General features: G+C 37.7%; 1 protein-coding gene across 3 annotated transcripts in view; it reads left to right on the forward strand.

Annotated features, from left to right (window-relative positions):
- Window positions 1-25359, forward strand: part of Dcc (DCC netrin 1 receptor) — a 1097715-nt gene that overhangs the window by 954295 nt on the left and 118061 nt on the right. For all 3 annotated transcript variants that reach the window (XM_046419457.2, XM_058571333.1, XM_058571334.1), the window contains exons 16-18: window positions 14603-14698; window positions 20031-20263; window positions 24957-25095. In XM_046419457.2, coding sequence (XP_046275413.1) covers window positions 14603-14698; window positions 20031-20263; window positions 24957-25095 — 468 coding nt within the window. The remainder of the gene's footprint in view (window positions 1-14602; window positions 14699-20030; window positions 20264-24956; window positions 25096-25359) is intronic.

Consider the following 25359-nt stretch of genomic DNA (forward strand, 5'->3'; position numbering starts at 1 on the left):
CTGTTGTTGAGAAGTGATCTATGTACTAGATCTAGTTGGTTATCAATTTATTTCTATTTCTTATTTTATGCTTAACCAACAGAAAAAAAAATTATAGTGTAGAATTAACTCAGTGTTGTAAAATCTGAGTTGTTTTCATAGGCAGTTAAACATTCATTCTAATGATACTGCTGTTTACTGTCTTGAAAATCATTGTTGGGAAGACCTTATAGAAATTACAACATATCCTTTTGCATTCCTTTTCAGATGGAAAATTTTTATTGGTGAATTTAATTCAATAAAATAACCAAGAGTAACTCAAGGACAAATCATAAAAATAAAATAAGCAACAAGCTGTAAATTGACAATTCTGATATAAAAGGAAGAAAGGAAGGAAGGAAGGATAAAAGAAAAGAAAAGGTCTAAGAATGAAATGGCAAAATCATCTCCCTAATTGCAATGTTTCAAGCTTTGCTCCTCCCTTAAATAATGTTCTCAAAATAGTTGAGAGCAAACACCAGAGACATCTCTGTTTTTATAAGTTATTCCAGGACCAGATTATCTTGTAAGAAGTGTAATATCAGCTCACATTTTTCAAAGTTGTGGGGCTGGTGAGTTCAGAAGGAGAAATCTTAATTAGTGACAATCACAGTTATATTTCCTTTTGTAATTCACAAAGTAAGAAAGGAACAGTGATGTTCAGTGCTAGTATATACGCAAGGAAGGTGAAGGAAATGTATTTTTTGTGCACAGCTACAAACTAATATGATGATTTTCATAGGCTTTTAAAAGACAGAGGTTTTGGGTATAGCTCAGGGTTGGAGATCTTGCCTAGCATGCATTGGGCTCTGGGTTTAGTCCCAGCACTCAATCAATTAATTAATCAATTAAATAGTAGACATCAGTGAGAAAGTTAGGATCCTAAAAAACTAAGTGAACAAAACTTTAATAAAATTCATAATGAATAGTTTAAGAATTGTATTCAAAATATGTCATGATAATAAAACAAATACCACCTATTGAATGTCAACCTGGTCTCTACTTGTTTTAAAATGTAGCAATAATATATCTCTTAAATAGTGATAATCCAATTCACCCTTCCAGATTGAAGAAGAAAAACAAACATGGACCTTAGAGGAGTTAAGAACATTTCTCAAGAGTAGGCATCTTTTAAATAGCTGAAAATTTACTTGTAACATAGGTGTGTCTAATCCCAGCTCCCATGGACTTTCCACTTCTGTAACCTCTCAGGGAGAAACCTGGAATAACTCTCTCCTTATGGGACATGACCTTAAAAGCTCTGTGATCCCCTCGTAAGCCAAGGGGCCTCTGAATTTGGATTACTGAATCATATCCCTTTCTAGTTTTATAGCTCATTTTAAGTTTCTGTGTCCAAATGTTCTCCGCTGGTTACATTTTTCTTTTCGGTTCCAACTAAACATCAGACTGAAGAAAATTTAGCCTAGTAAAACATTTGTCATTTGTCATATCTTAGGAAAATTTCCAAACATACAACTCTTGTTAAAATATAGGTCAGCTTAAGGCAGTCAGACACAAAATTCTCTATTAAAATCCAAATATATGCCAGTAATGTTGTGTCTGTTTATTTTATCCAGATTCATAGTCTTTTGTGTTTTGATTGCCTGGTTTCCACATCTTGACAATAATTTTTACTACAAATTTTACCTAAGGATCTATTGAGTGTTTCTACTAATGTTAATATTAAATTGCTTTCTGGCTCAATTAATGTAAAGTCCATCTCATTTTCTTTTTTATTTTTTTGTCCCTTTCCCAAGTGCTCTCTCAAAATAAACCAAGCGGGTAACTAAGATGCTAGTTATTTTCTTTAGAACTTTAGGTCAGAGTTATACTTATGTATGATCATGTGGCTTAATGCTATATTTTTCTTGTCATTTCTTATTAGTAGTTATTATTTTACTGGGTCTTTAGTCTTATATAATTATTCCAACTCCATTTTGTCATGTTTTATTAAAGCACGAGGTTAAAAATGAGTTCACTTTTATAGCCACCTCAGAATTATCATTAATTTAATGTGCTTTTCCATTATTAACAAAGTTTTTTCCATCTAGTCATATTTTCTAACGAGCAAAAACTCCAAATTTTAGAGCAAAAAACTGTAAACCATGAGTGCTTGAAAGTATCATCAGTTGAGGCACTCTTGTTGCCATGGGGATGAGAATAATTAGGATGTATATGTGAAATCAAATCAAATTTAAAGCCAAAGGCTGTTTTTGTTTGTTTGTTTGTTTGTTATTTTCAAGTGCAACATCTGTATGCAGTCTATTAATCTTCAACCCACACTGTAAGATCATAGTGTGAATACATGAAGAAATGAATTCCCATTTGAAGAGAAGTAGCATCAGGAACACCTCAAGTTGAATCTGCTTTATCTACCCTTGGTATTGTCCACAGGCCGTAGCAACTGGGGGGCACCATGGGATAGAGAGGCGAGCAGAGCTTCTACAGAGGTGTACTGTGCAACCTGGAAGCCACTGTCCAACTGCAGCTCTCTCAATTAATAAAAAGTAAATGAAATGGAACAAAACAGCCTCTCCATCATGCTACTCATATTCTAAGGGCACAACCGCTGTTGTGACCAGTGTCTACCACATTCGACACTCTGGATGTTTCTATCATCCCAGTAAGTGGTAGGACAGTATTGTTTCATAGTACTCAGTGGGCTGCCTTCCACAGGACTTCATCTGAGAATAATGCAGAAAGCAGAAGCAATGGTACCTGAGGAAATGACAGCTGTGATTGCAAGAAAATACACAAATACGCATGAAGGCACATGTTCCTTGAGTTTGGTCTCACTGCATCATGGGTGATTGATAGCATTCTCATTAATCTGTGAAAACAGACAGTTTAGAGGAAACAGTTCAGTACACACAGGCATGTGCTCATGAGCGTGCACGCGAGCGTGCACACACACACACACACACACACTCTCACAGTCTCAGACACTTGTTGAGTGAAAAGACAAGACCCAAGTATAAAAATGATAGTCCCCAGAATGTGTACTCATATATTGTGATGTGGGGGACATATCAAATGGTATTTATGTGATGTTGGTGTTTGTACTTACAAAGGGAAGTTGTGTGGACTCTGCTTAAAGTGAGGCATTCCCCAAGTTATTTCTGTGTTGAGTCCTTGCATGTACTTGTGGAAGAGTGCAAACCTCTCAGGGCCTCCTGACCTTGCCCTATTAATCCTTATCCTCCGGTGACCCACAGGCACACTACAAAGTAGGACGGCCTGCCTTTGAATCCAAGCACCACTGTTTAATGAACCCTATAGCTTTCTCATCTCTGGAATGGGGACCATCACTGTCTCACCTTCAGGTTCCCATGAGGACAAGTGGGGAAAGGCCTTGGAAGCTGGCATCTGGTGCAGCCTGTGCCCTGAGCCAGGACTCTGCACACGATGCCACACCCAGGCTCCTTCCCCAGCCACTCTGCTTTATGTCCTTATCATGCTCTGTCTTCCCATCTTCTGCTTTCTACATTATTCTACTTCCGGAAATCCAAAGGAGAAAGTCAAGGGAGTGAGATGAGAGTAGGAGAAAAAGGAAAAGACTTGGGAAGGGAACAGGGGGTGGCAAGCATTTGAGAACAGATATGCTTCTCCTTTTAGTTCCCAGCAAAAATACATTTTACTGTATTATGTTTATACTAGGGAGTCAGTCTGCTTTCTGAATTGAAGTAATAATTTGAAGTGATCACTTGTTTACTTGAATAAGATGAACAGTATTTGTATTATTGATTCCTTCGATGGTCACACAGAATTCCCACCTTGTTCTTTATTTAATTCATTAAAAAAAAAGAAACATGAGCAAAAGGGAGGAAGGCTCTGTGTTTGGTTATATTTTCTCCAGCTAATTTCCTCATGGAAAGCTTGGCTGAGAAATCGTTTTATTAAGTGCCCCATTTGTGAGCTGCATTTAGTGCTTTGTTATCTAAGCATTTACTCAGTCATTTCTCTGACTGTGCAGGCTGTCTGCCAAAGCACATCGCACCCACTGATGCAGGTTGTTTATTCTGCTTTAATTGGTGACCAAGGTCTGCTTTCCAGCGTTGTTCAGAAAAAAAACCCAGACCTTCTCAAGCTGACACTATGGAAGAGCTCACCTGAGCACACAGGAGGCACTCAGGTCTCACTCACCTGGCTAAAATGACAGGCAACAAGCACCTCATTCTCTCCATTTCCAAAATAGGGATGATCATTCTTGCACAAGCTGCTTTGTAACATTATTGAGATACTTGATAAAAAAATATTGTTTTTAATATCAAAGTACAGTATACACAAAAGAGTTTGCTTTTCCTAAATACAAGAGAAAAACTACGTAAATTTGGCCTCATTCTCCAAGGTGGCACCAACAATTCCAAGTAGATTATCTCCAATCTGAGCTTAAATAACTCATGATCCCTAATGGGAAAAATAGAGATGCAGTTATTTAGAAGATCCTATAGTAGATGCACCACTATCTCATGGCTCAAGGAAAGAGTGTGCTGTGCTGCAAGTTACTTGCATAGAATCCTTACACAGTAACCAGAACCCAAGAAAGCCAGTTGTCTGGATCTATGATAGCATTTTCTCCCTGATGCAAATACAACAGGTTTCCTAGTCCTGGACATAAGGTCATTGCACTATCAGGGAGAAAAACCTAGAAACCATTCTCTATCTTCCCCTTTCTCCACTTTCCCTCCAATATATCCATGAATCATGTTACAACTATTGTTTGCTCTTCATTTATGCTTCGACACCTCACTTGAGGTCCTTATGACCCTTGTCTGGGCAATTACAGTCGCCTCTGGAGCATTCCTACTTTCAACACCTTTTTTATCTTCCTGGACTGTGTGCTTCTGGGGAATCAATCCCTAAAAGCACAGTTTGACACTTGTATAAAATGTTCTTTGATGCAGCATCTCTTATTCAATAACAGACAAGAAGTACAGAGGCAGGAGCCTGAGCTTTGGAATTCAGCATTCTACTCCTTACCTATAAAAAGAGGATGGTCATTCATTTATTCATTCATTCATTCAGGAACTATGGATTGCCCATCGATCAACCTTTCTCTGTCATTCCTTCCCTAATTTATAGCTGTAGGCAACATAACCTCTGGTATTCTATTATACAGTGGGGTGACAACAGATATTGAAATGGTACCATATATCTCAAGAAATCTATATGAAAGGTTTTGGAATGCTTCTACCATAAAGAAATGATAAATGTCTGAGGAAATAGTTATGTTTACACTGAATTGAACTTTACCCAATGTATACATATATTGAAACATCATGATACACCTTAAATATGTACAATTATTATGTATCAATAGAATAGCTGCTGTATGCCATGCACTAAATTGAGGTAAAGATTAAATAAAATAAGGAATGTGGTAGTTTTATTAAAGGACCCAATTAGGCATCCAACAAATATTACTACTGAGGATAAGAGAAGAATAGGAAAAGAATGAAGAGGAGAAAGAGCAATTGTTACCATCGTCCTCAATTTTTAACTCCATCATGCACACTCTGTATTCACTGCTCCCTGCCATTGCTTAATCCACTATTTTCCTTTAGACCTTGTTCATCAAAGGATTCAGCTCTACTGCCATCTTCTCCACAAAGCCACACCGATTCTAGGACACTTTACTATGATTCCTCCAATAATTTCCTCCATTAACAGATTTTTCAGAGAACACAATGAGTTGGGTACTTTTCTTGGGGTCGGGGGATAAAATATGTATGTGCCCTAGAAAAAAATGGAACCCCGTTTTACATACAGAATATAATCAATGATCATTTAAAACTGGATGAAGAGGACTCGACTGTGAATGGAAAGTGAGAGAAGGAAAGTCCCATCATGTCTTTGGATCCATTTCCCATAAGCCCATAAATATCAGGAGGTACAGTTTGGGATAAAGAAATCTGAGTTCCATGCTCAAATGATTAAGCACTTGTTATTTGACCTTCAATCAGTAATTTAGCCTTTCTATGTCTCATGTGTTCATCAATTCAGTAAATATTTGTTAAGCACATTCCATCTGTTGAGCACAGGACCACTTCTTTTTGTAAGTGTGTGTTTTTTTTTTTTTTTTTTTTACCTATTTTCCATCCTGTTGATGGATCTAAGTAGATTTTTTTAAAAAAAATGTACCTTAATACTTCTTCCTCAGTCTTAATGTACCTTAATACTTTTCCTCACTGTGGGAGTGGCTGGTATCTGCAAGACTGATTAACGAGCAAATCATGTTATAATCTGACCCTTATTTGGACAGTGTTCTTGGAAAAGAAAAAAAAAGGAAAATTCCTATTAAGTTAATAGATTAACAATTAATTGAATTTACAAAGGGGTATATGTAATGAAGTAGAGCTGAATATGTTACATAAATCGCATCTTCCTCAAATATGAATTGCTCCTCCTTTTAAGAGATCAATGCCATCAGTTGAATTTGCTCTCCACCCATTCCACTTAATTAAATGGTTCATGTCCAGTGGGGTCAAAGGTGTCCAGTAACATTTAGCATCTGACAGCGATCCAGTGGCCTCTATTCTGTGGATGTGGTAGCCCTGGTTTGTGGCAGTGGGCAGGTGTTTGCATTAGGAGACAGCTACCACTCTAATTTTCTCTAATTGACTCTCTGGCAGTGTTAACAGAGGGAAGAGGATTCAGGGAGGTGGATCCTGGGCCTCAACAAGCACTTGGCATGGACGGGGCCACTGAGTAAAGAACATAATCTGTAATGAATAAAAGACTGTGGGCTGTCAATCTGGCACATGCCACTGGCATTTAATTCAAACAAAATATTAATTAAAAATAATGATGCCCTTCCCACTGGCTTTCATTACCAAGTACAGCATCTTGGTCTAGCTTTGAGGAGCTTCTGAGGTCTCTTGATTCATTCCCTCAGTCCCAGAGAGAAACATTCATCTCTTACCTTCAGAGAAGACTCAACAAAAGCTCTTAGAATAATGGTTCTCTTACCTACCACGTCTCTGGGGAAGGAGAACCGAGCCTTCTCCTGATTACCCATTCCTTGTCCTTTACAACAGACCTCTAATCAATAAATGTGCATTTATTCCCTTTTCTCCTGGCTACACAGGCAACCCTGGCCAAGAATCATCTATTTTGGATGGTCAGAGTTATCAAGTATTTCTTCAGTCTCCTTTATCCCAAATGAATGTGTTTCTGTAAGAAAGACTGACCAAACAAGGATAAAAATCTTATTATAAATTAGAAATGTGGAATATCCACCCAAATCCAAATTATTCCAGTATAGTTCAATCACAGAGAATTCAAATAAGAAAATAATGCTGCTCTTTATTCTGTGGAGACAATTGATAAATTTTTCAAGCATACGTATCTGCAATATTTCAACAAATCCAAAAAAAATAAATTCACTGTCATAATTGTCATTAAGTATATTCCTGAACAATAAGATCTGACCATAATTAATGATTAATTCATTTGGAATTCATTATGATAATATTAAATATGTTTAACTCATTTGGTGCTTCTATAGAGGGAGCAATTCTAGGTAATTCTTTAGTGATTTACTGGTTTTCAAAGTTTAAGAGCTCTGAGCATGTGCAGGAAAATAGTTCCACATTGCCCTCTAGTGGTGAACTGGTAAATTACACCTTTCTTAAGCACAAGGAAACCACCCTCCTCTGGAACTTCCACTTCACTCTTTTAAAGCTCCCCTGACTCCCAAACACACATTTCCAAGATTGAAGCTCCATCACAATATAAAGGGATCAAAGCTATGTAGCCCACTGTCCACTAGTTAATCAATAAATGAATAACATTTGTATTGTTTTTCAGGATAATTTAGTATAGGATCAAGCTTAATGGGGGAAGGAAATAAAAATCCTATTTCTTCAGTAGGTCCATTTTGACAAAAAGCACACAGAATGCAATAGCCAAAGTAAACCCAAAAGATAAGAGTAAGGAGGTGGAGTGTGCAGAGCACAAAGGAAAGCCCCCAAGAAAGACCATGAAAGGGATTGTGGATTGTCCCATTCCCTAGGTAGTTCTGTGTTCCTTTTAAAAAGCCAGTGTACTGACTGACCTGAGCCCCAGAGTGCTGATTGACAATAGGAAAATACTTGATCAAAACATCCCACACCCTCTCTAGCTCTTGGCAATATTCTTCCACCATTACAACTCCATTATATATGTGTTTACTTTCCCAAGGCTAAGCCTCTAACACCTCTCATTTAAATTTAAAGTTGATCGTCCCTAGGGTGTGCATAGCATAGTTGAGTGTTTTAGAATTTTGCCATTTGTGTAATTTGTGTAACCCAACAGGTAGTAAATGGTGAGACTTCAGGCACATTGTTAGTGTACCCTATGATATGGCTAGACATCAAGTGAAAGAATTAGCCTTACTCAGATGACTAGAGATTTAGTATCAACACTAGCAAGAGTATGCTTTGGAGTAACAGTTACCTCCCACTTATGGGAGTAGGGTGGTAAAGAAATAGTGACTAGTGCTGAGGAGCCATGGAGCAGCTAAATGAGACGCAGTGGTTGATATTGAGATAAAGGTGCAAATTCAAGCTGGTATAGTGAGAATGAATCAGTTAAAATATTTTTCCTCTTCTTCTTTTATCTTTTCAATGAGAAATAATATTCACTCCCCAAAACTGAAAACCAATAACCGTGTATTGCTACGGAGGCTTTTACATAGTGTAATGTTCAAAGGGATATGAACTAGGCAACCGGATGTGAGAACAGACAGGTGGAGCCTTGAATTCAGCTATGAGTTTCCATTGTTAACCCTCAGTAGAAACTCAAAAGCTCCCTATAAGGTAAGACATTCTTAATCTGAATCCTCTACTGAGTTGGAGATGCGAATAGAAAACAGTAGTATCTAATGCCCTCGCTTAAATGAAGACCCGATTTGTTTTATATCCATACCTCTTCAAAGGTACTATGAAGTCTCTATTTTGTCATTGCTGATATCATGGCTGGCATCTCGACTAGGAAAGGTCCAGTCTCTGAGGTTGCAGATAGTGGCTACGGGCCTGTGTACTAGTCAGCTTTGTGTTACTGCAAAAAAAAAAAATACTCCAGACAGCAAAGAGCATAGCAAACAGCATAGCACACGCTCCATAGCACCTGCTCCATAGCGCATGCTCATTGTCCAGTCCTTGGCTTATCACCTCACGGTGTGGTTGGCAGTGGTGGCTGTGTGTGCAGGAGCGAGCAAGCGGTTACACCTCAAGCAGGTGCAGAGGGGAAGAGAGAGCAGAAAACCAGTGTCCCTCTCAAGGGCGTGCCCAGCTGGGACTTCTCACTAGGCCTCACTCTTCAAAGTCCATAGCACTTCTGGTCCTTTCATCCTGCTACTGAAAGCAGTTTCACTTCACTATTTTTAGGAGCCTCTCTGCCCTGCTGTGCTCCATACATGATGCCAAATCTCTGCCTCTCCCGTCTTTCCCTCTTCTCCTCCTCCTCCTCCTTGTCCACCTCTGTCTCTTTCTCTTTCTCATTAAAACAATATACTAATTTAAAAAAACAAAACAACCATAGCTCCTAAGCATCTGAGTTTGAAATCCCTGACCTTGTTCTTGCTCCCTTGATAAATCCTAGATAAATGCTAGATATATACATGTATTAGGTTGAACCAAATAGAACTTGAACCATGTAAAATAATTTCATATTTTATGAGGTTCAATCTAATGTAAATGTCTGTATTATGATTGTGTGGATGAATCTATATTTGAAATCAATTAGTATCCTGATAACAGAAGTGCATGTTTACAAGTAGTCTTGGGTCTTAAGGAACATTTAATACTTGTTGATTGATTACTTTCTTATTAGTAAACTAGTTTGAGAACATGCATACATATATGGAAATATTCTCTTTTGGAGGGGAAACAGTTCACTGTATGGAAGGCATTATATTAGACGTAATCTTATTTTAGACTTCTTGCTATATTGTGATTTGGGTTTAGGAATGCCAAAATCTTTAACACTAATATTTATGTCACATATAAATGATATGAAGAAAAATCTACCTAATCAATTTTCAGAGTTCAGTATGAGAGATAAACATACCCATTTTAAATTATTTTTTTCATTGTGATATTAAACTCAGGTACAGAAAACCACATGCAGAATATGTGTAGATTAATGAGTGATTATATCTTAGAATTATAGTGTCCCTGAAGGTTTCTAGTACCTAACTGTTTAGGGGGGAACAAATAATAACAACAACCAATGCAAACTATATACAGCATTAAACCAAATAGTCTACAGTGTTAATTATCACAGTAAACAGAAATTATATCAGCAGTTTTTGCCTATAATAAAAACAGCAAGTTTGCAAAAGAGTTTACAATTATAAAAGGTAGACAGGGAGAGAACAGAGTGATATAGAATGTGATGATTATTAGAGAGGGGGAGAGAAGACAGAAGTAAAGAATTAAAGGAAGAGTGAAAGGGAGAACAATAGAGATTGGCTGTTAGCCGAAGAAAACAGAGAATCAAGGAATATAGGTAGGTAAGAGAAAAATATATAAAAAGAGAATAATTTTTTTTCAAAATTAAATATAAAAACAAAAGAATACAGAACAAAAGTAAAATATAGTATTTAAGCATCTTAATTCACAAGAAAACTAATCCATGAAAAATAACTGGCTCCAAAAATGCTAAAATGAGAAAAAAATATGAAAATGTATAATTGTCCATGTACCATTAAAGTCACAATTAAACAGAGAAAAATAATTTTTAAAAAAGAAAAGAAAGAAAAAAAAATGTTGATGCAAAGTTAAAGAATTCTTTCCATTGGTGTGCAAAATACTCCCAGCTTCTCTTATCAGTTTGAGGTGGAGTCAACTGGAGCCTAATGCTCCACCCTCTGGATTGCTGAGTGAGAGAGGTACTCCCATAAGCAGATTTCCTGGGGGCAGGGGTTAGACTTAGGTGGGCTCCAGACTCTTTGGTGAATGCCAGTTGGTCTGGAGATTTTAAATCAGCGCACCTCCAACTCCAGTACTTGCTGGTCCACTCTGGAAGACTATATCCCAGGGATTCCCCCTGGGTTTCACTCATGTGCTGGCAAGCCAATTTTGAGTCCTCTACATCACCTGAGGACCCCACATTTTCTGGGTCTCGGGTTTAGTCTCCAAACAATCTCTCCCACCTACACCTGTCTGAGTTACAGGCCAGATGCATCCCTCCCAGCAGGTTCTGCAAGCAGTCTGAGTGGACAGGGAGGGGTAGAGCCAGGTGGGTTTCCTAGACTAGTTGTCCTCTGCATGAACCTCGCTCCATGTTTGATTTTCTCCTGGTCACTTAAGCACACTCTGTATCATGCAGTGAGTGTTAGACTGGGCCTGTATTTCGGGCCAAACTGAGGTTTCCAATGAATCAGCTCCCTCAGTTGCCAGCCCCCATGATGCAGCTGCAAAAATGGTTCCTTCCTTTATTCTCTACACACTGCCTGGAGAGGTGGAGGCTGTCACCCCCAACCCCTGCACATGAACACTGGGCAGTGTCTTTCAGGTTTGTTGGGCAGTATCACTGGTCTCTAAACACTCTGTATGTAGACTCGCTTTGGGCCTCCCAAAATTTGGGATCCCTTTAATTCCCTTATCTCTCCACTATGTTCACAGAGGGACCCCTCTGGCTGGTGCTTCCAGCTCAGCCATGGCAGCAGCTATGCTGCTGGGGAGTTTTTCCTTATTTTATTCTATCCAACCTCCTGTATCCCTGGTCTACTTTGAATGTTCAGTTTTAAATTCCAGTAAAGCTCCCCCCCCACCCCCCGCTCTTATTTTGTTGTTCACCCACCTTGCAGAGAAGCTGCCTGTCTGCTCTCTTGATTTCTCACCAGGGAGCAGCCAGGAACTTGGCCTCCTTGATTCCACTATTTGTGGGGGGCCAGTGTGGGGAACTCTTTAAAATGACTCCTGAGTCCATTTGAAGTGAACCTTTCAATCCTCACTTGCTTCCTGTCCATATATGGTATGCCAAGATGTTTTGCTCTCCATAGTCATGTTTCTTCTCAAAGGAAGGATCTCTGGATTCATGCATTCATGGAAATTTGATGGGGTTGAATACACTGAAGCTCTTATCTTGATGTAGGCACACATTGTCCTCGTTTTAGTCTTTGTTTTTTAAAATAACCTCTTGTTTTTATAGTGGACTTACTTTATTCAAAACTGCATTCTGCATAGTAGGGGTGCTTGTAGATATTGAGTCAATGTTTCTAGACTTCTGCAGTAGAGAGAACTAAAACAGATATAACATAACCTTTCTGAACTAAACTTATTTTTTCCGATTCAATTTCAAGAACACTGGATTATATTTAACTTTTCTATATTACATCTGTATGTCCTTACATTGACACAAATGCCTGGTTCTCAAGGACACAGTAGGTGATAGAATATCTGACGTTTAATTATTGGCTTTATCCCCTATTACTCTGAGAATAATAATAATAATAGGATAGACATCAATAATAATTATGAAAACATTTGTTTTTGCATATACTTTCTCTATTCTCCCTTAGTCTTGTCTTACCATTATGTTATTTCTATAACCTCAAAATGTGTAGCCCTTGAAAAATAAAATCTCTTTAGCCTGCTCTTAGTCTTAGTTCATTAAATTTATTATTCAGCGGTTAGCTATTAGGTCAGTGTGTCCTCTGGTCATTCTGAATATCTAAAGCTCATTTTCTCCTAGTTCTGGGGATCAGGGAAACAATAGTCCCTGATTGCTTGCAAATGAATCGCAGTCTGACTCTACTCTTTATATTTACAGTTAACTTTTGTTGACTATAAAATCCTTGAATTACATTTTCTGATCTAGAGTGTCTAATAAATTAATTTATGCTAATTCCTTCTGGGAAAAAATGTTGCTATTGAAACCCTGATAATCATCTAATCCCCCCATAAGTCATATATTTCTTATCTACATGCCCTAAAGATCATATCAGCAAAGTGAATTACTATTGTAGTGTATATAATCTGTTCTATTTCATTTTCTTCTTCAAGGATTGATGTTATTATCTGTGTGCTAGATTTTCATTGTCTAACTTTAATATTTGTCAAATCCACCCGAAACCTTTTTTATTCATTCTTCATTTTTTTCCTACCTTTTGTATTTACTTTGTTTATCATTACCCTTTATTTTTAAGATTAATTCTTCCACTTAGATTCAATTTCTTCTTGAGTTATGCCATCTCAATTTGAGGTTTTCTCTTTCTGATTTTTATTGCTCCTTCACAACTGATATTATTTCCTTAACTGTTTAGTTTATTTTGAAATAAAAAGAAACCTGTAATTTTGATATATTTTTCTTACTTTTCTTGTGTACTTTTGTTCTACTTTTGATTATTATTATTTTTTTTTTTTGGTACCAGGGATTGAACCACCCAGGGGCACTCAACCACTGAGCCACATCACCAGCTCCCTTTATTTTCTAATTTGAGACAGGGTCTTTCTAAGTTGCTTAGGGACTCACTAAGTTGCTGGGGCTAGCCTTGAACCTGAGATCCTCCTGCCTCAACCTCCCGAGTGTCTGGGATTACCAGTGTGCGCCACCACACCCAGCTTTGATCCTTTTTATGTGTGTTCTTGTTTGTGGGAATACCATCCTCTTTATATTTCGTAAGGTACCTTTGCAAGGGATTTTACCACAAGAAATATTTGTTGCTCACAGTGATTTGAGTTGTTTCCCAGCCCTCTAGAAGTTCAAATAGTTTTCTAAATGTCACAGGTCCATTCTCTTTTACTTTTACTAGACCAGGCCTGAGCAAACTGCAGGCCATCTGTGGAACCAAGGCTAGGTTTGGTTTTTTGTATTGGTGCCACCAAATAAGTATGGTTTCCCCATTTTGAAGAGTAGTATACAAATGACCGGGAGTCAGTATGTGAGAGAGTCCATGTCATCTTCAAAAATAAATAGTTACTATCTGGGCCCTTTACAGAAGAGCTTGCCAGTCAAGACACAAACCCAAACCAGAGGCTTGTTTTCAGAGTTTTATTGCTTTCCCTCTCTTCTACTTCCATCTGGACTTTCTCCTCTTTCCACTCCTGTTACTTTGTTCCTGCTCAGATTCTACTTCTGTTTCTAGTAGTTTTCCTGCATTTTTTGCACTGTTGGGAGAGAAGACTTTATAGGTGAGTTTCAAGTGTTTATCTTTGCTGTTCTCAAACTGTTCTGCTGAACTTGCCAGAATTACCTCCCTGTTATTTTAGGATTATCCTGTTTTCAGGTTTGATGCTCGCCTTCCATTTCTTTTACACAGATACAGAAAACTGGGAGAGGCAGAACTGTCCGTGGGTTGCTCCTACCCACTTTCATCTGGGGGCTTGGGGACATACCTCCTCACCTAGTTTTGTTATCAGCATCGGACTTCCTCTGTGTTTCTCTCTAGTCTTTCCCTCGATTTCATAGAGGACTCAGGGAGACCTATTACCTCCATCCATCACTGCCACGTTCTTCCCAGAATCCAACAGGCTCATTTTCAAACAACAATTTACTTAATAGATTATATTAAACTTGTTTTCAGGAAAATGTTTACCCTGCGTACTCAGTGCACTAAATAAATCAACATGTTCCCATTGTTTTCGTTTCTCTCTAGAGTCGAGTTCGCATTATGTAATCTCCCTAAAAGCTTTTAACAATGCTGGAGAAGGCGTGCCTCTGTATGAAAGCGCCACCACCAGATCCATCACAGGTGAGCTGAAACCTTGAATCCCCAAGTGACAAGGTAGGCAGTATGATGAATGACAAAGAAAGGGACGATGAAGCAAAATAAAACAAAAGGTAAACAAAGTTGGGGGGCGGACTTTAAAAATGTATTATGTAGCTATCTTCTGAGTCTTCTGTGTGTGTGTGTGGTACGTGTGTGTACATATGTACACATGTGCACATGAGATTTTTGATTCTTTGGTTTTCACAATTAACAGGGAGGACAGTGTATACATTGGTACATGGACATAGAAGATATAGTCCCCTCCCTTTCTGTCATTCCAATAGCATCACAGTTTTGAGCCTGATAGGAGTCTTCATTCTCCTGGGCACCATGTCTCAAACTATGGCTATTTAGGGAAGAATATTCCTGATGAAAGGCTGCCAGAGGCTCAGATGGACACTTTTCTTCTCTGCAGAGACCTTCAAGCTAAGATGACAAGCGCCAGCTAATCTCCCGGGGCTGGTTTGGACTAGGTGGAGTCACACAGGTGGCTTCTTCCTGAGCTGGGCCTGCAGCTCATCCCAGCGGTCCTGGGGCTGTGGATATGAAAGGGATTGGCTGATTCCAGGGCTTGTCACCTCTAGAATAGTGATTTCAGTTGGGTTCTGAAGGCAGCAAGCAAGAGCCAAACGGTGGGAGAAAAACTGAGACAGGCACAGAGAAGAAGGTGAGATCTCAGCCCTCTGTGGAAGCTGTTTGTTAGTGAGACTGGGCTCACTCCAAAGTAGAATGAACACAGGTTGTTGGGGCTGTTCATAGCTCCTGGAAAACTCAGTTCACCTCTCCCTCCAATAGATTTATGTGTGAAACCCGGATGTGAAGCAGGAGTTTCATCTGATTAAGTCACACGTTGAGCCTATCCCTTCCTGTCCCATGCACCTCAGGCCTTATTAACTTCTCAACTGTTTTGATCTTCATGAATAGAAAGGATCTGAGACAGCAAGCAGCAGAGAGCACAAATAGTGCCTAGATTGGGAAGTCCAGATGGGTAGGGATGCTTAGAAATTGAGCCATGGGATCCTGTAGCTTCTGCTCCTGCCCAAATTTATGTACACCTTCTGCAGTTGGTTTTTCCCTTTCCACAAACTCCATGCATAGGCTGCCTTGTGAACACAGTTATTATATGAATGGATAGTTGTTTGTGTTGGTTCCTGGAACTTTATTGATCACTTTATTGATTTCAGCCAGATGTTCTTATAAGGAACAGTTGTTATTCCAGTCTCTCTGAGTCTTTGGACTTTGGTTTCAAGGTCTGAGATCTGCTCAAAGTGGGTTGCAAATTTTGGAACCCATGTCAATATATTCCTTGATCTTTGAAGGTTATATATATATATATATATATATATATATATATATATATATATATATCTTTAGTGATATCATCAAAGGGCCTTATGATTTCTCAAGAAGGGTAAATAAGAAGCATTGCCCTAGAGAATATTTGCTATCAAATGTGTTGTATTCAGAATCAGAAAGATGAGGCAAATTGAGAAGTAGAATGAAAATTAAGGGACAGCATTATGGGTAGAATTTTCACTTCCCCCTATTCTCTTGCTCTTCCAGAAGCAAAGTTTTGGGGAGATGTCAGGCTACTTTGACTCTCCCAGTGTTTCCATGTTCTCACTTAGTGAGTCTTCTTCTGGTCTCTCCTAAAGGTGTGAAGGAGCTGCTCATTGACATGGTGGCTTTGAGTTGTGATCAGGCTGTACAAAATTATGCTGAGACCAGTCATTCAAGGCTCTATTCTTTTATTAAAACTAAAGACTGTAAGGATGGACCATGAAGGAACATGTAAAAATCAGTTTTCCAAGAGAAAGTAAATAGGTGTAAAGTTTGTGGAGATCACATAAGCTAGAGCTAAGTTGCTCAAAAAACCATGTGAGACATTATCAACTTCTGTTTAACTTTTGCCGTCATTCTTTAATTTTCAACATATGCCATTCCCAGAGCGGCATCTAAAACACCAGTGATCCATAAGACAATCTTTTCTCTGATGTGACTCTAATCCTAATGGATCAGAAATGAAGCGATAACAAATTTGGAAATTACATGAGTTTTCTTGTGAAAGAAAACCCAGTAACAGGTTGGAAAGGTCTGTTTGCAGCTCGCCCTTCCCAAAGGAAAAGAATACCCCTGCCCTAGAAGTGGAAGAATTATCTTGTTATGTTTCCTCACATCATGGGGAACAAAGGACAAATAAATGGAATCAAAGGTTAAGGTTCTGGGAGAAACTCTATCAATAAATGTGTTGTAGATTCTCATGGTGCTACGTAAAAGACATGCTGTCTTTGAGCTTCTACAGAATATTTCCTGGAGCTGCCTTGGAAAAAGGCCAACATGAAGTAAATACAAAGTATATCAAAGGCAATAAAAGCATCAAGCTAAAGTAAGCATTAGGCTCTGGAGTTTTCTACATGTATGTGGGTGAGCTCTGGAGCCTCATCTCAGGCAGAAAATATCCATGTTCAAGTGGCTGAAAGTTCCAACTGGCCAAGTGCAATAAGAGTTTAATTTTTGCCATAAGTCTTTTATTTCTTCATGTTGCAAAACAAGACATTTTGAACCTGGAGAAGGGAGGAAGGCAAATGAAAATTAGGGAAATAATGAAATATGTAGCCTGAATTTGTTTATTCTCAATTGCTTTACCATATTTAGATGAAGTCTAATGTAAAGACATGAAGTCATGTTATCATTTTTAAAGTTAATTTTGAGCTTGAGAATAATGACTGAAAATTCCTGAGCTCCAGGTTCATACCAAAATATCTATTAGGAACTGACTAGATTTTTTTTCTTTGCAAAAGTATTGAGGCAATATATATTTGTTCTTTTTCATGTGGCCACTAAGAGTCAGTACATATTAGGTGCCCTGGGAGAGGAAGGAAACAAATAAACAGACCTGGAAAAGAGTAATTTAGCAGCAAAAGAGTGTTTTAAATACAATTACTCAAGTAGTTTCTGATCACAGAGGAAACAGACTCTTGCAATATGTGTAAAATATATTTATAGTAGTTGTTGCTATCCATGAATGTTCTGTTTTGTTGGAAATGCTGTTTGATTGCTCTACCGAGTTTGGTAGGCTTGAGGCCCTGATGTCCTGTGAACCCTTGACATTGTCTAGTATAATACAAGAAGTGAATTTTTAAAATTTTAGATTTATTTTTATTTAATTTAAACATAAATATTCCATGTAACTAGTGGTTATTGTATTAGTACAGCTCTAGAGGAAGTCCTGAGTAGAATGAAAGTCTCACCTGAAAAACCAATTGTTGCTCTATAATAGCAAAGAAACTTGGCCAAGAATAGAAATTTCTGGATTATTTAAGTTCATAGAGAAATACCAATGGATAGTATTGCTTGATATCTGAGAGAATATTCTGAAACTAACTCAAGGAAAGTTGATAACCATAATCATGATACTATATTCTAAAATTGGAAATAAGGATGGAATCTTACCATTTATTTAAATAGAATTGCTACATGTCCAAATCCTACATGTAGCACCAACGAAAGACAGCTGAGTTAATAAATGTTTACCAACAAAACCAGATTAAACAAAGGGAAGAGGGTAGCCCTGTACTACGAATAGGTCAGACAAGGATTTAGAGGTTAGAATACTTCCCCCCTCATAAAATTCTTATGAAGGTAGCCAAGAATTCATAAAAGCAAGGCAGGGCCTACTTTAGTTTGGCAAAGACGTCTTTTTGGCAAAGACGTCTTTACTGCTCTGTGGTCAAGATGAAGGACTCCGATCCTCATGGAGGCTTGGTGTTTCTGTTCCCTCTTCCTCATTCCATCAATCCATTTGGGAGCCCATAATAGAAAAATTCCTCCAAGGAAATGGGGAAATCCTGGGCTCTTGTCATTAAATTTTTAAACTTACATCTCTTTCTTTCTCTCTTTTCTCTTTCTCTCTCTCCTTTTGTTCTCTTTTTGTCTTCTGTTTTGTATTTTGCTCGAACCACCACAGACCAGTAAACTACTAAATAATTCATTGGAAAATACCGTGATGAATAGGGGATAGGGATTTGAAGTGCAGTGGCCAAACTGAAGTAATCATCAGGGCCTGCCACGGGCTGCTCAGCTTTGAACCAGGCTGTTTAAAAAACATAAGCTCTGTCCGCTGCTAAGGTCTCATCTTAGATGTATGGCACCATCATACACCTCTCACGACAGCTATGCTGTCTTTGCTGTGGTTGTTGTTGTTATGGAGAATTCATAGTCCATAATATAATGTTAATTTTTAAAAATTTTTTAAAATGTAAATGTATTAAGTGGAAGTTAAAATGCTCAAAATTATGACTGTTGCCACTGTGATTGTAATTTCTCCAGCCATGATAACTGCAAGGATTTTTTTTTTTACAACATTATTAAAATACACATGGCATTCTGTAGACTCCCATTATATTATGGATCAAAGCACATGCATCTCTCAGTGCAGATCTCATCAATCTGTAGGTAGTTAATTTTGTCTTCCCATCCAAAAATGTAAAGTCTTTCCACCTAGCTTGAAAGTTCAGAACAAGGAATGTATAATATTGGAATGCCTGCCAAGACTAAAAACTGAGCTAATTACTTGGGGAGAGTGTGGGTAATGTTGAAACTTCTACGGTTTCTTTAAGGATTACATTCTTAGAAAACCTGCTGGCACTAGCTGCTTTCTAAAACCTAATTATCCAACATAAATTGACTCAGGTGACCACATATATATGGTCACTCTGGTTTTGTGTAGTCACAACCATACAGGTTGGTCTGGCTCGTGGGGGGCTTTGTTCTTTATTTAGTTTCTTGCCTAAATAATATTTATGTAGATGTAAGGTAAAGAATAGTGAAAGTGTCATAGAAATCTAAATCAACTTAGAGAAAAAGAAGAAAAAAAAATCTGAGGAGTTTGATAGGCATTTGTTTCCTTTGCAGGAGAAAATAAGCCAGAAATATCATTTTATCTTGTTATTTTAAGTTCTCTATTTAATAAATCAATAAATACTATGAAAGATCTTGAAGAAGCAGTGTGCAATATTCCAACAAAAGTGGACTTTCATTATAAATAACCAGCAGGGATAGTCAAATGGATTAAAAAGTACTCTAAGAAAATTAGCAAAAAATAGGAAATGTCATTTTGATAACATAACGGTGCTGTTCTAATGTGTTTTCTGATGGAATTAATTGCATTTTTTTTCTGTTCTTCTCATGTTCCCTTTCATCATTATTGCCATGCATTTAACTCATTGTGATGTGTTGCCACTGATATTTATTTTTAAACGCTTTTATTTGTGTATTTATTTGTTTGTTTCATTTGGTGGGTTTTCTAACCCAGACCCCACTGACCCAGTTGATTATTATCCTTTGCTTGATGATTTCCCCACCTCGGTCCCAGATGTCTCCACCCCCATGCTCCCACCAGTAGGTGTACAGGCTGTGGCTCTGACCCACGAGGCTGTGAGGGTCAGCTGGGCAGACAACTCTGTCCCCAAGAACCAAAAAACATCTGAGGTGCGTCTTTACACTGTCCGGTGGAGGACCAGCTTTTCTGCAAGTGCCAAGTACAAGGTGAAGTTCCGATTGCATGAAATTTAAAATGAACTGTCATTTATTTGATACATTTTAAAAAAATGCTTCTTCGACTATCATAAATCATTTTGCTGCTATAATACCTGGAAAAAGAAAACATTTTAATGACTCAACATCTAAAATTAGTATGGAATAATTAGATCTTGGAAACAAATCTAAACAAATCTAAAGTAAGACAGGAAAGCATCCAAGAGCTGCAAACTGCTGTTTGAAGTGTGCCAGATGCTTGGTTTGTATCAATAATTAGATTCTGTACAGGGGAGTATCATTTTCCTTTGAAAATAGCAGAATTCCAGGAATTTTTTCCCGGGTAGATTTTGGTATTTTTTCTCTTCATTTAGAATCTAGGTGACGTCAAAGGCAGCTCTACTAATGTCACAGAGACCCATCCTACAGAGAATGTAACTGGGAATAGATAACCTGAAGGTATTTTTATAACATCCTTAGAGAGCACTCTAAGCCAATAACATCGACTTTCTTGTTTAGCTTTGAAAACATCCTCCTGTGGTAGAAGAAAATCCTCTCAAACTGAGAAGAAGGCACCAGCCTTGCTCTCGTCCTCATCACTGAGTTGTCTGACAATCTCCTAAGAGCTCCTTAGGGATCTGTCTGAGGCACTGCCATTACCACTTTCAAATCTCAGCCAGGAAACCTCAGAAACTCTAACAGAGTTCAGAGACAATCATGTTACCACCTAAACCTGTTACAGGGTTCGCATGTATAGGCAGTATACAAGTGTAAACAAAAAATGAGAGGACTAGCAAATGATTATCAGGCACCTCTGTGTATCTGTAATGACTCTAGGTCATGGAGGCTCTTTATCTTAAATAATAAAAGCATGTTTTAGTTGTTCTCACTTATCATATTACATATCATTTTGGAATGAGTTATGCACTCAGCTCCATGGATCTACTTACTTGAAAGAATTCTTAAGTCATTTCAAGTGAGATAATATATGAAAACACAAATAAAGCTTAGTGCCTTCTAAGATGCCGATTAGAGATGAAAAAGGAAGCTTTGAAAATAAGAAGAAAAATGTCACACAGCAACTAAGGAATCAAGTGGCTCAAGCCTGGCCCTCCAGTTTCTTCATACCCCCTTTTATCTCTGCTCTTTGTCAACCTACTTGGGTAGCACTCTGGGAGAATTTCAATCTTCTATCCACTGGTGCCTCCACTGAGCTACCATCTCCCTTAATCCAGCTTCAAGATGGAAGTGATTTAGGGGGAATGAAAGTGTCCTTTGGGAACTTATGACTCCGACCCTGGAGATAATAGCAAAATCCCACTAATAATTCTCTAAGCCTGCCTCTCTCTTCCTGTAGACATGTGGGATCTGCCTCTAGTATCTTTCAATTTTTAAATGCCATAAAATTCACACTTTATCATAAATCAATTTTTACTTGAAACCATTTAAAAAGCAGCATTCTTTGGTATTGCTGCCCTGCCAGACCAGGTACTGGAAAAAACACCTCAGGAAACTCTAGATAATGTCATTGATATAAGATACATTGTAAATACCCCTTCTGTCCCCTATCAGTGTTAGATTTCAGACTGAATAGAACCACAAATAAAGATAATATTGTTATAAAAGACAACCAAAAAAATGAGCATATTAAGAAAATCTTTTCATGTATAAATTGAAAGAGAACTTTTCCCACTTTAAAATTTTTATGCTCATAATTGCTGTATTTTGTAGATACCTTTATTTCACAGAATGGCCATGGCTACTTTGACAGAATGTGAAATGTTCTAAAAGACAATGACTGTTTTCTGCAGAACTGTTTTGGGCTCCAGAATATCTTGAGACAAATGAATTTAGTTGAGTGTTTAGCCCAGAAGCCTTGAAATTATTGTTTCACAGACAATGCCTGTGAAGTGAGACCAAAAACTGTTCCTTTTCCCATTATCTTTTCTGACATAAGACTTTAAATGACTAAAATACCCTCCCCTTCACACACACACACACACACACACACACACACACACACACACTCAGACTCCACTTTACATCCTGAAGTGAGGAGGTTTAGAAAAAAGTGTTGGGCAAGTTGAGAAAAGCAAGATCAAAGAACATAGGTGCTCTTGCAGATAGATGACATAGATACAGAATAAATTTTACAAATAGTGATAATAGATGCTTTGATTTTCACTTTGGGCTTTTCAAACCAGACTTGTCTGTTACTTCATCTCTTTACCCACTGTAGCTTGATAAGGCAGGCAAGGCATATACAAAATAGAAAAGAAAATACATGGAGTCAAATGATCTGGGCTCAAGAGTTGGCTTTGCAATGTCTTGTCATGTCAGGTAATTTAGGTTCTATTTTTTGTATCTATAGGATAGGAATATTCACATCTACTTTAAAAAAATAAGTAAGATTCTTCATATTTAAGTATATTTGTGTTTCTTTATGAAGACACAGGTAAGGGGTATAACTTGACAAATTTCCTGGATGAAGTAGAGCTAAACCCAGATAAGCAGATGCATCACCCTGGCTTCTCCCACGGGAGGACCTTTATCCATCATTTAGTCCCAGAGCAAGCCACCCCCCTGACAGGCGTATTTAAATCGTCCAAAACACCAAATTGACTTTCCTGATTAAAGGGAGGAATTTTATGTAATTTTTTTCTACCAAAGTTACTAATCACATGCTCTTTTACATGACTCTCCATTCAAAATATACATGCATGGACATTAGACCAGTACTTATCTTAATAGTAAGAATGTTTCAGGAAATAGAGCAGGGCACAGACAGTTGTGTAAGACTCAATCTTATTCCTCAAGATACAACTCAACACTTTCCTAAACTTGTATACATAACATAGATGATGCATAAAATATTATAGCTGACATTTAGCAAATGCTTTCTCTGGGCCAGGCACTGTTTGACATGACTTATTTCACACTTTAAATACTTCCATGCATTCAGTGCCCTGGTAATCTCCATTTTGCAGATGAGGAAACTGAGTCTCAGAGAGGCACTACCCTGGTGTTCCATATCCACAAAATCAACTGACCATGATTTTCCAAAGTATTTCTAGTCTTAGTGAAAGAAGACAAGCAGTAGCCTTCTATGAGTTTCCAGACAGCCCTGAGTAAATGCATGGTATTTATAGAATGTTCTGTCACTCCAGAACATAAATAAGTGATATAATTACATTGCTTCGTGGGCTCCTAAATGCCAGTGGTACCCATAGACTCTGGTGTTAAATATTTCTCATTGTCCCGTTCCCTGTTCTTATTTGTGTTCCTGATTCTCAGAGGTGTTATATAGGCTATGTGGGAGGGAAATATTGAAAGTTATACATCAACATGTCACACACTAGCTGCCCACTTTGTTTTATTGGATAGAATTCCATCTTCCTGATTATACCAAGTATTTTTACATTTATTTAGGACACATAGTTTTATAGCTTAAGTTTTATAGTTTATAGTTTTAAGAAGAGCTTCTCATAAATGTATCTGAGTCCATCTCTTTAATAGGATGGATGGGCACGTCATCGAAATGTTATTAGTGCAGTTAAATATTTATTCGATGTTGTAACAAAATGTAGGATTTTCATAACCATAACCCAAGACAGATTCACAGTAGGATAAAAAAAGATTTACCATACGATACTAGTAAGGTGGAAGTAGTTGTGACATCTACCTATGGGGAAAAAGACTTTTTCCTTGATTTCAAGACAAAGATATATAACAAAAATAATAAATATAAAAGTAGAAGTGAGTATGTTTGGAAGAAGACCAAGAGCTAAATATCAAGCATAGTGGATATTTAGAAGAGGCATAAGCAGTTTTGAATGTGCCTGATCATCTGGAAAATATTCTTTAACCTGAAAGACTAACATGTTTTTCTTCATTACCATTTTGATGTTTCGAGTAAGCAATAAAGACATAATTTAATTAATTTACTTTCTACTAAAATAACTCAAGTTTGTTGTTTAAAAGGCAGAGAATGGATAGAGAAGACTTAAGTAGACAAACACGGCATTGCACACCAATGCAATCCTTTAGTGTTTATCCAATTTGGTGTCCCTGTCCTGATCAATTGCTGCAGTTACGTACATAAATGTTGCTTTAATGTGAAATGTGCACAAAGAAAGTAAATTACATGGCACAACACTGCTTTCGCTCTATTTTCTTTATAAGATCGAAATGGATTGTGGAAGCACTAAAAGTTTCTACCTTAAAGTCTGTTCTAAAGATACAATACGTGTTAGAAGTCTAGTAAATTAACCTTATTACCAGTGGACAATGACAATGATGATCTATCTAAAATATTTAACTCTAACCTCTCCAAATCCCCAGATTTCAATAAAAATAAATTTAAGTTCAGGGGAGACAACTTCCAAAACTGGAGTTGACAGAAGGAAGCAGAGTTTGTCCTGCCAATCCTATTGCCTCACTCAGGAAAATCTATCTGCTAAGTGCCCCTTTGAAGAAAAAAATACCTAATTTTATTGATCACTTTTTAGATGTGTAATCAGCTTGTGTAAACTGCTTGACAGAAAAGAAGTAGAATCATCATTGCTGTATACTCTTTTGCTGTTGTGAAATGGATTCAGGGCAGTGGGATTGGTTGACTTTTTTGAAAGTCTTTTTGCATGTGCTGATTTATGAGGTTGATAAGAGGTCTTTTTTTTTCCTCTTTCCTTCTTTCCTACTTGTATAGTCAGAAGACACAACATCTCTCAGCTATACAGCAACAGGCCTCAAACCAAACACAATGTATGAGTTCTCCGTCATGGTAACAAAAAACAGAAGGTCAAGCACATGGAGCATGACTGCTCATGCCACCACCTATGAAGCAGGTATGTGAAGAAACCCTGGCCTCAAAATGTCTCCTTTTGACATCTGATGGTGGTGTGTGAATCAAAACATATGCACACTGTGGATTCTCAATTACACCTTGTCCTACGTGAAATATTTTATCCTTTATAGTTCGTAGCACATTTATAGCTAATTGTGTACTCCCTACTCTAGGAAAGATGAAGAGAAATTTCCAATAGATTATATAAACTGGTTGGATGTTTAATAGGTGGCTTCTTGGTGGTGTTAGCTCAGCAGATCTGAAT

Source organism: Marmota monax, unplaced genomic scaffold, assembly GCF_021218885.2.
Source record: "Marmota monax isolate L192 unplaced genomic scaffold, Marmota_monax_Labrador192_F-V1.1 WCK01_AAM20220418_F8-fsc00088, whole genome shotgun sequence".
Classification (NCBI taxonomy): domain Eukaryota; kingdom Metazoa; phylum Chordata; class Mammalia; order Rodentia; family Sciuridae; genus Marmota; species Marmota monax.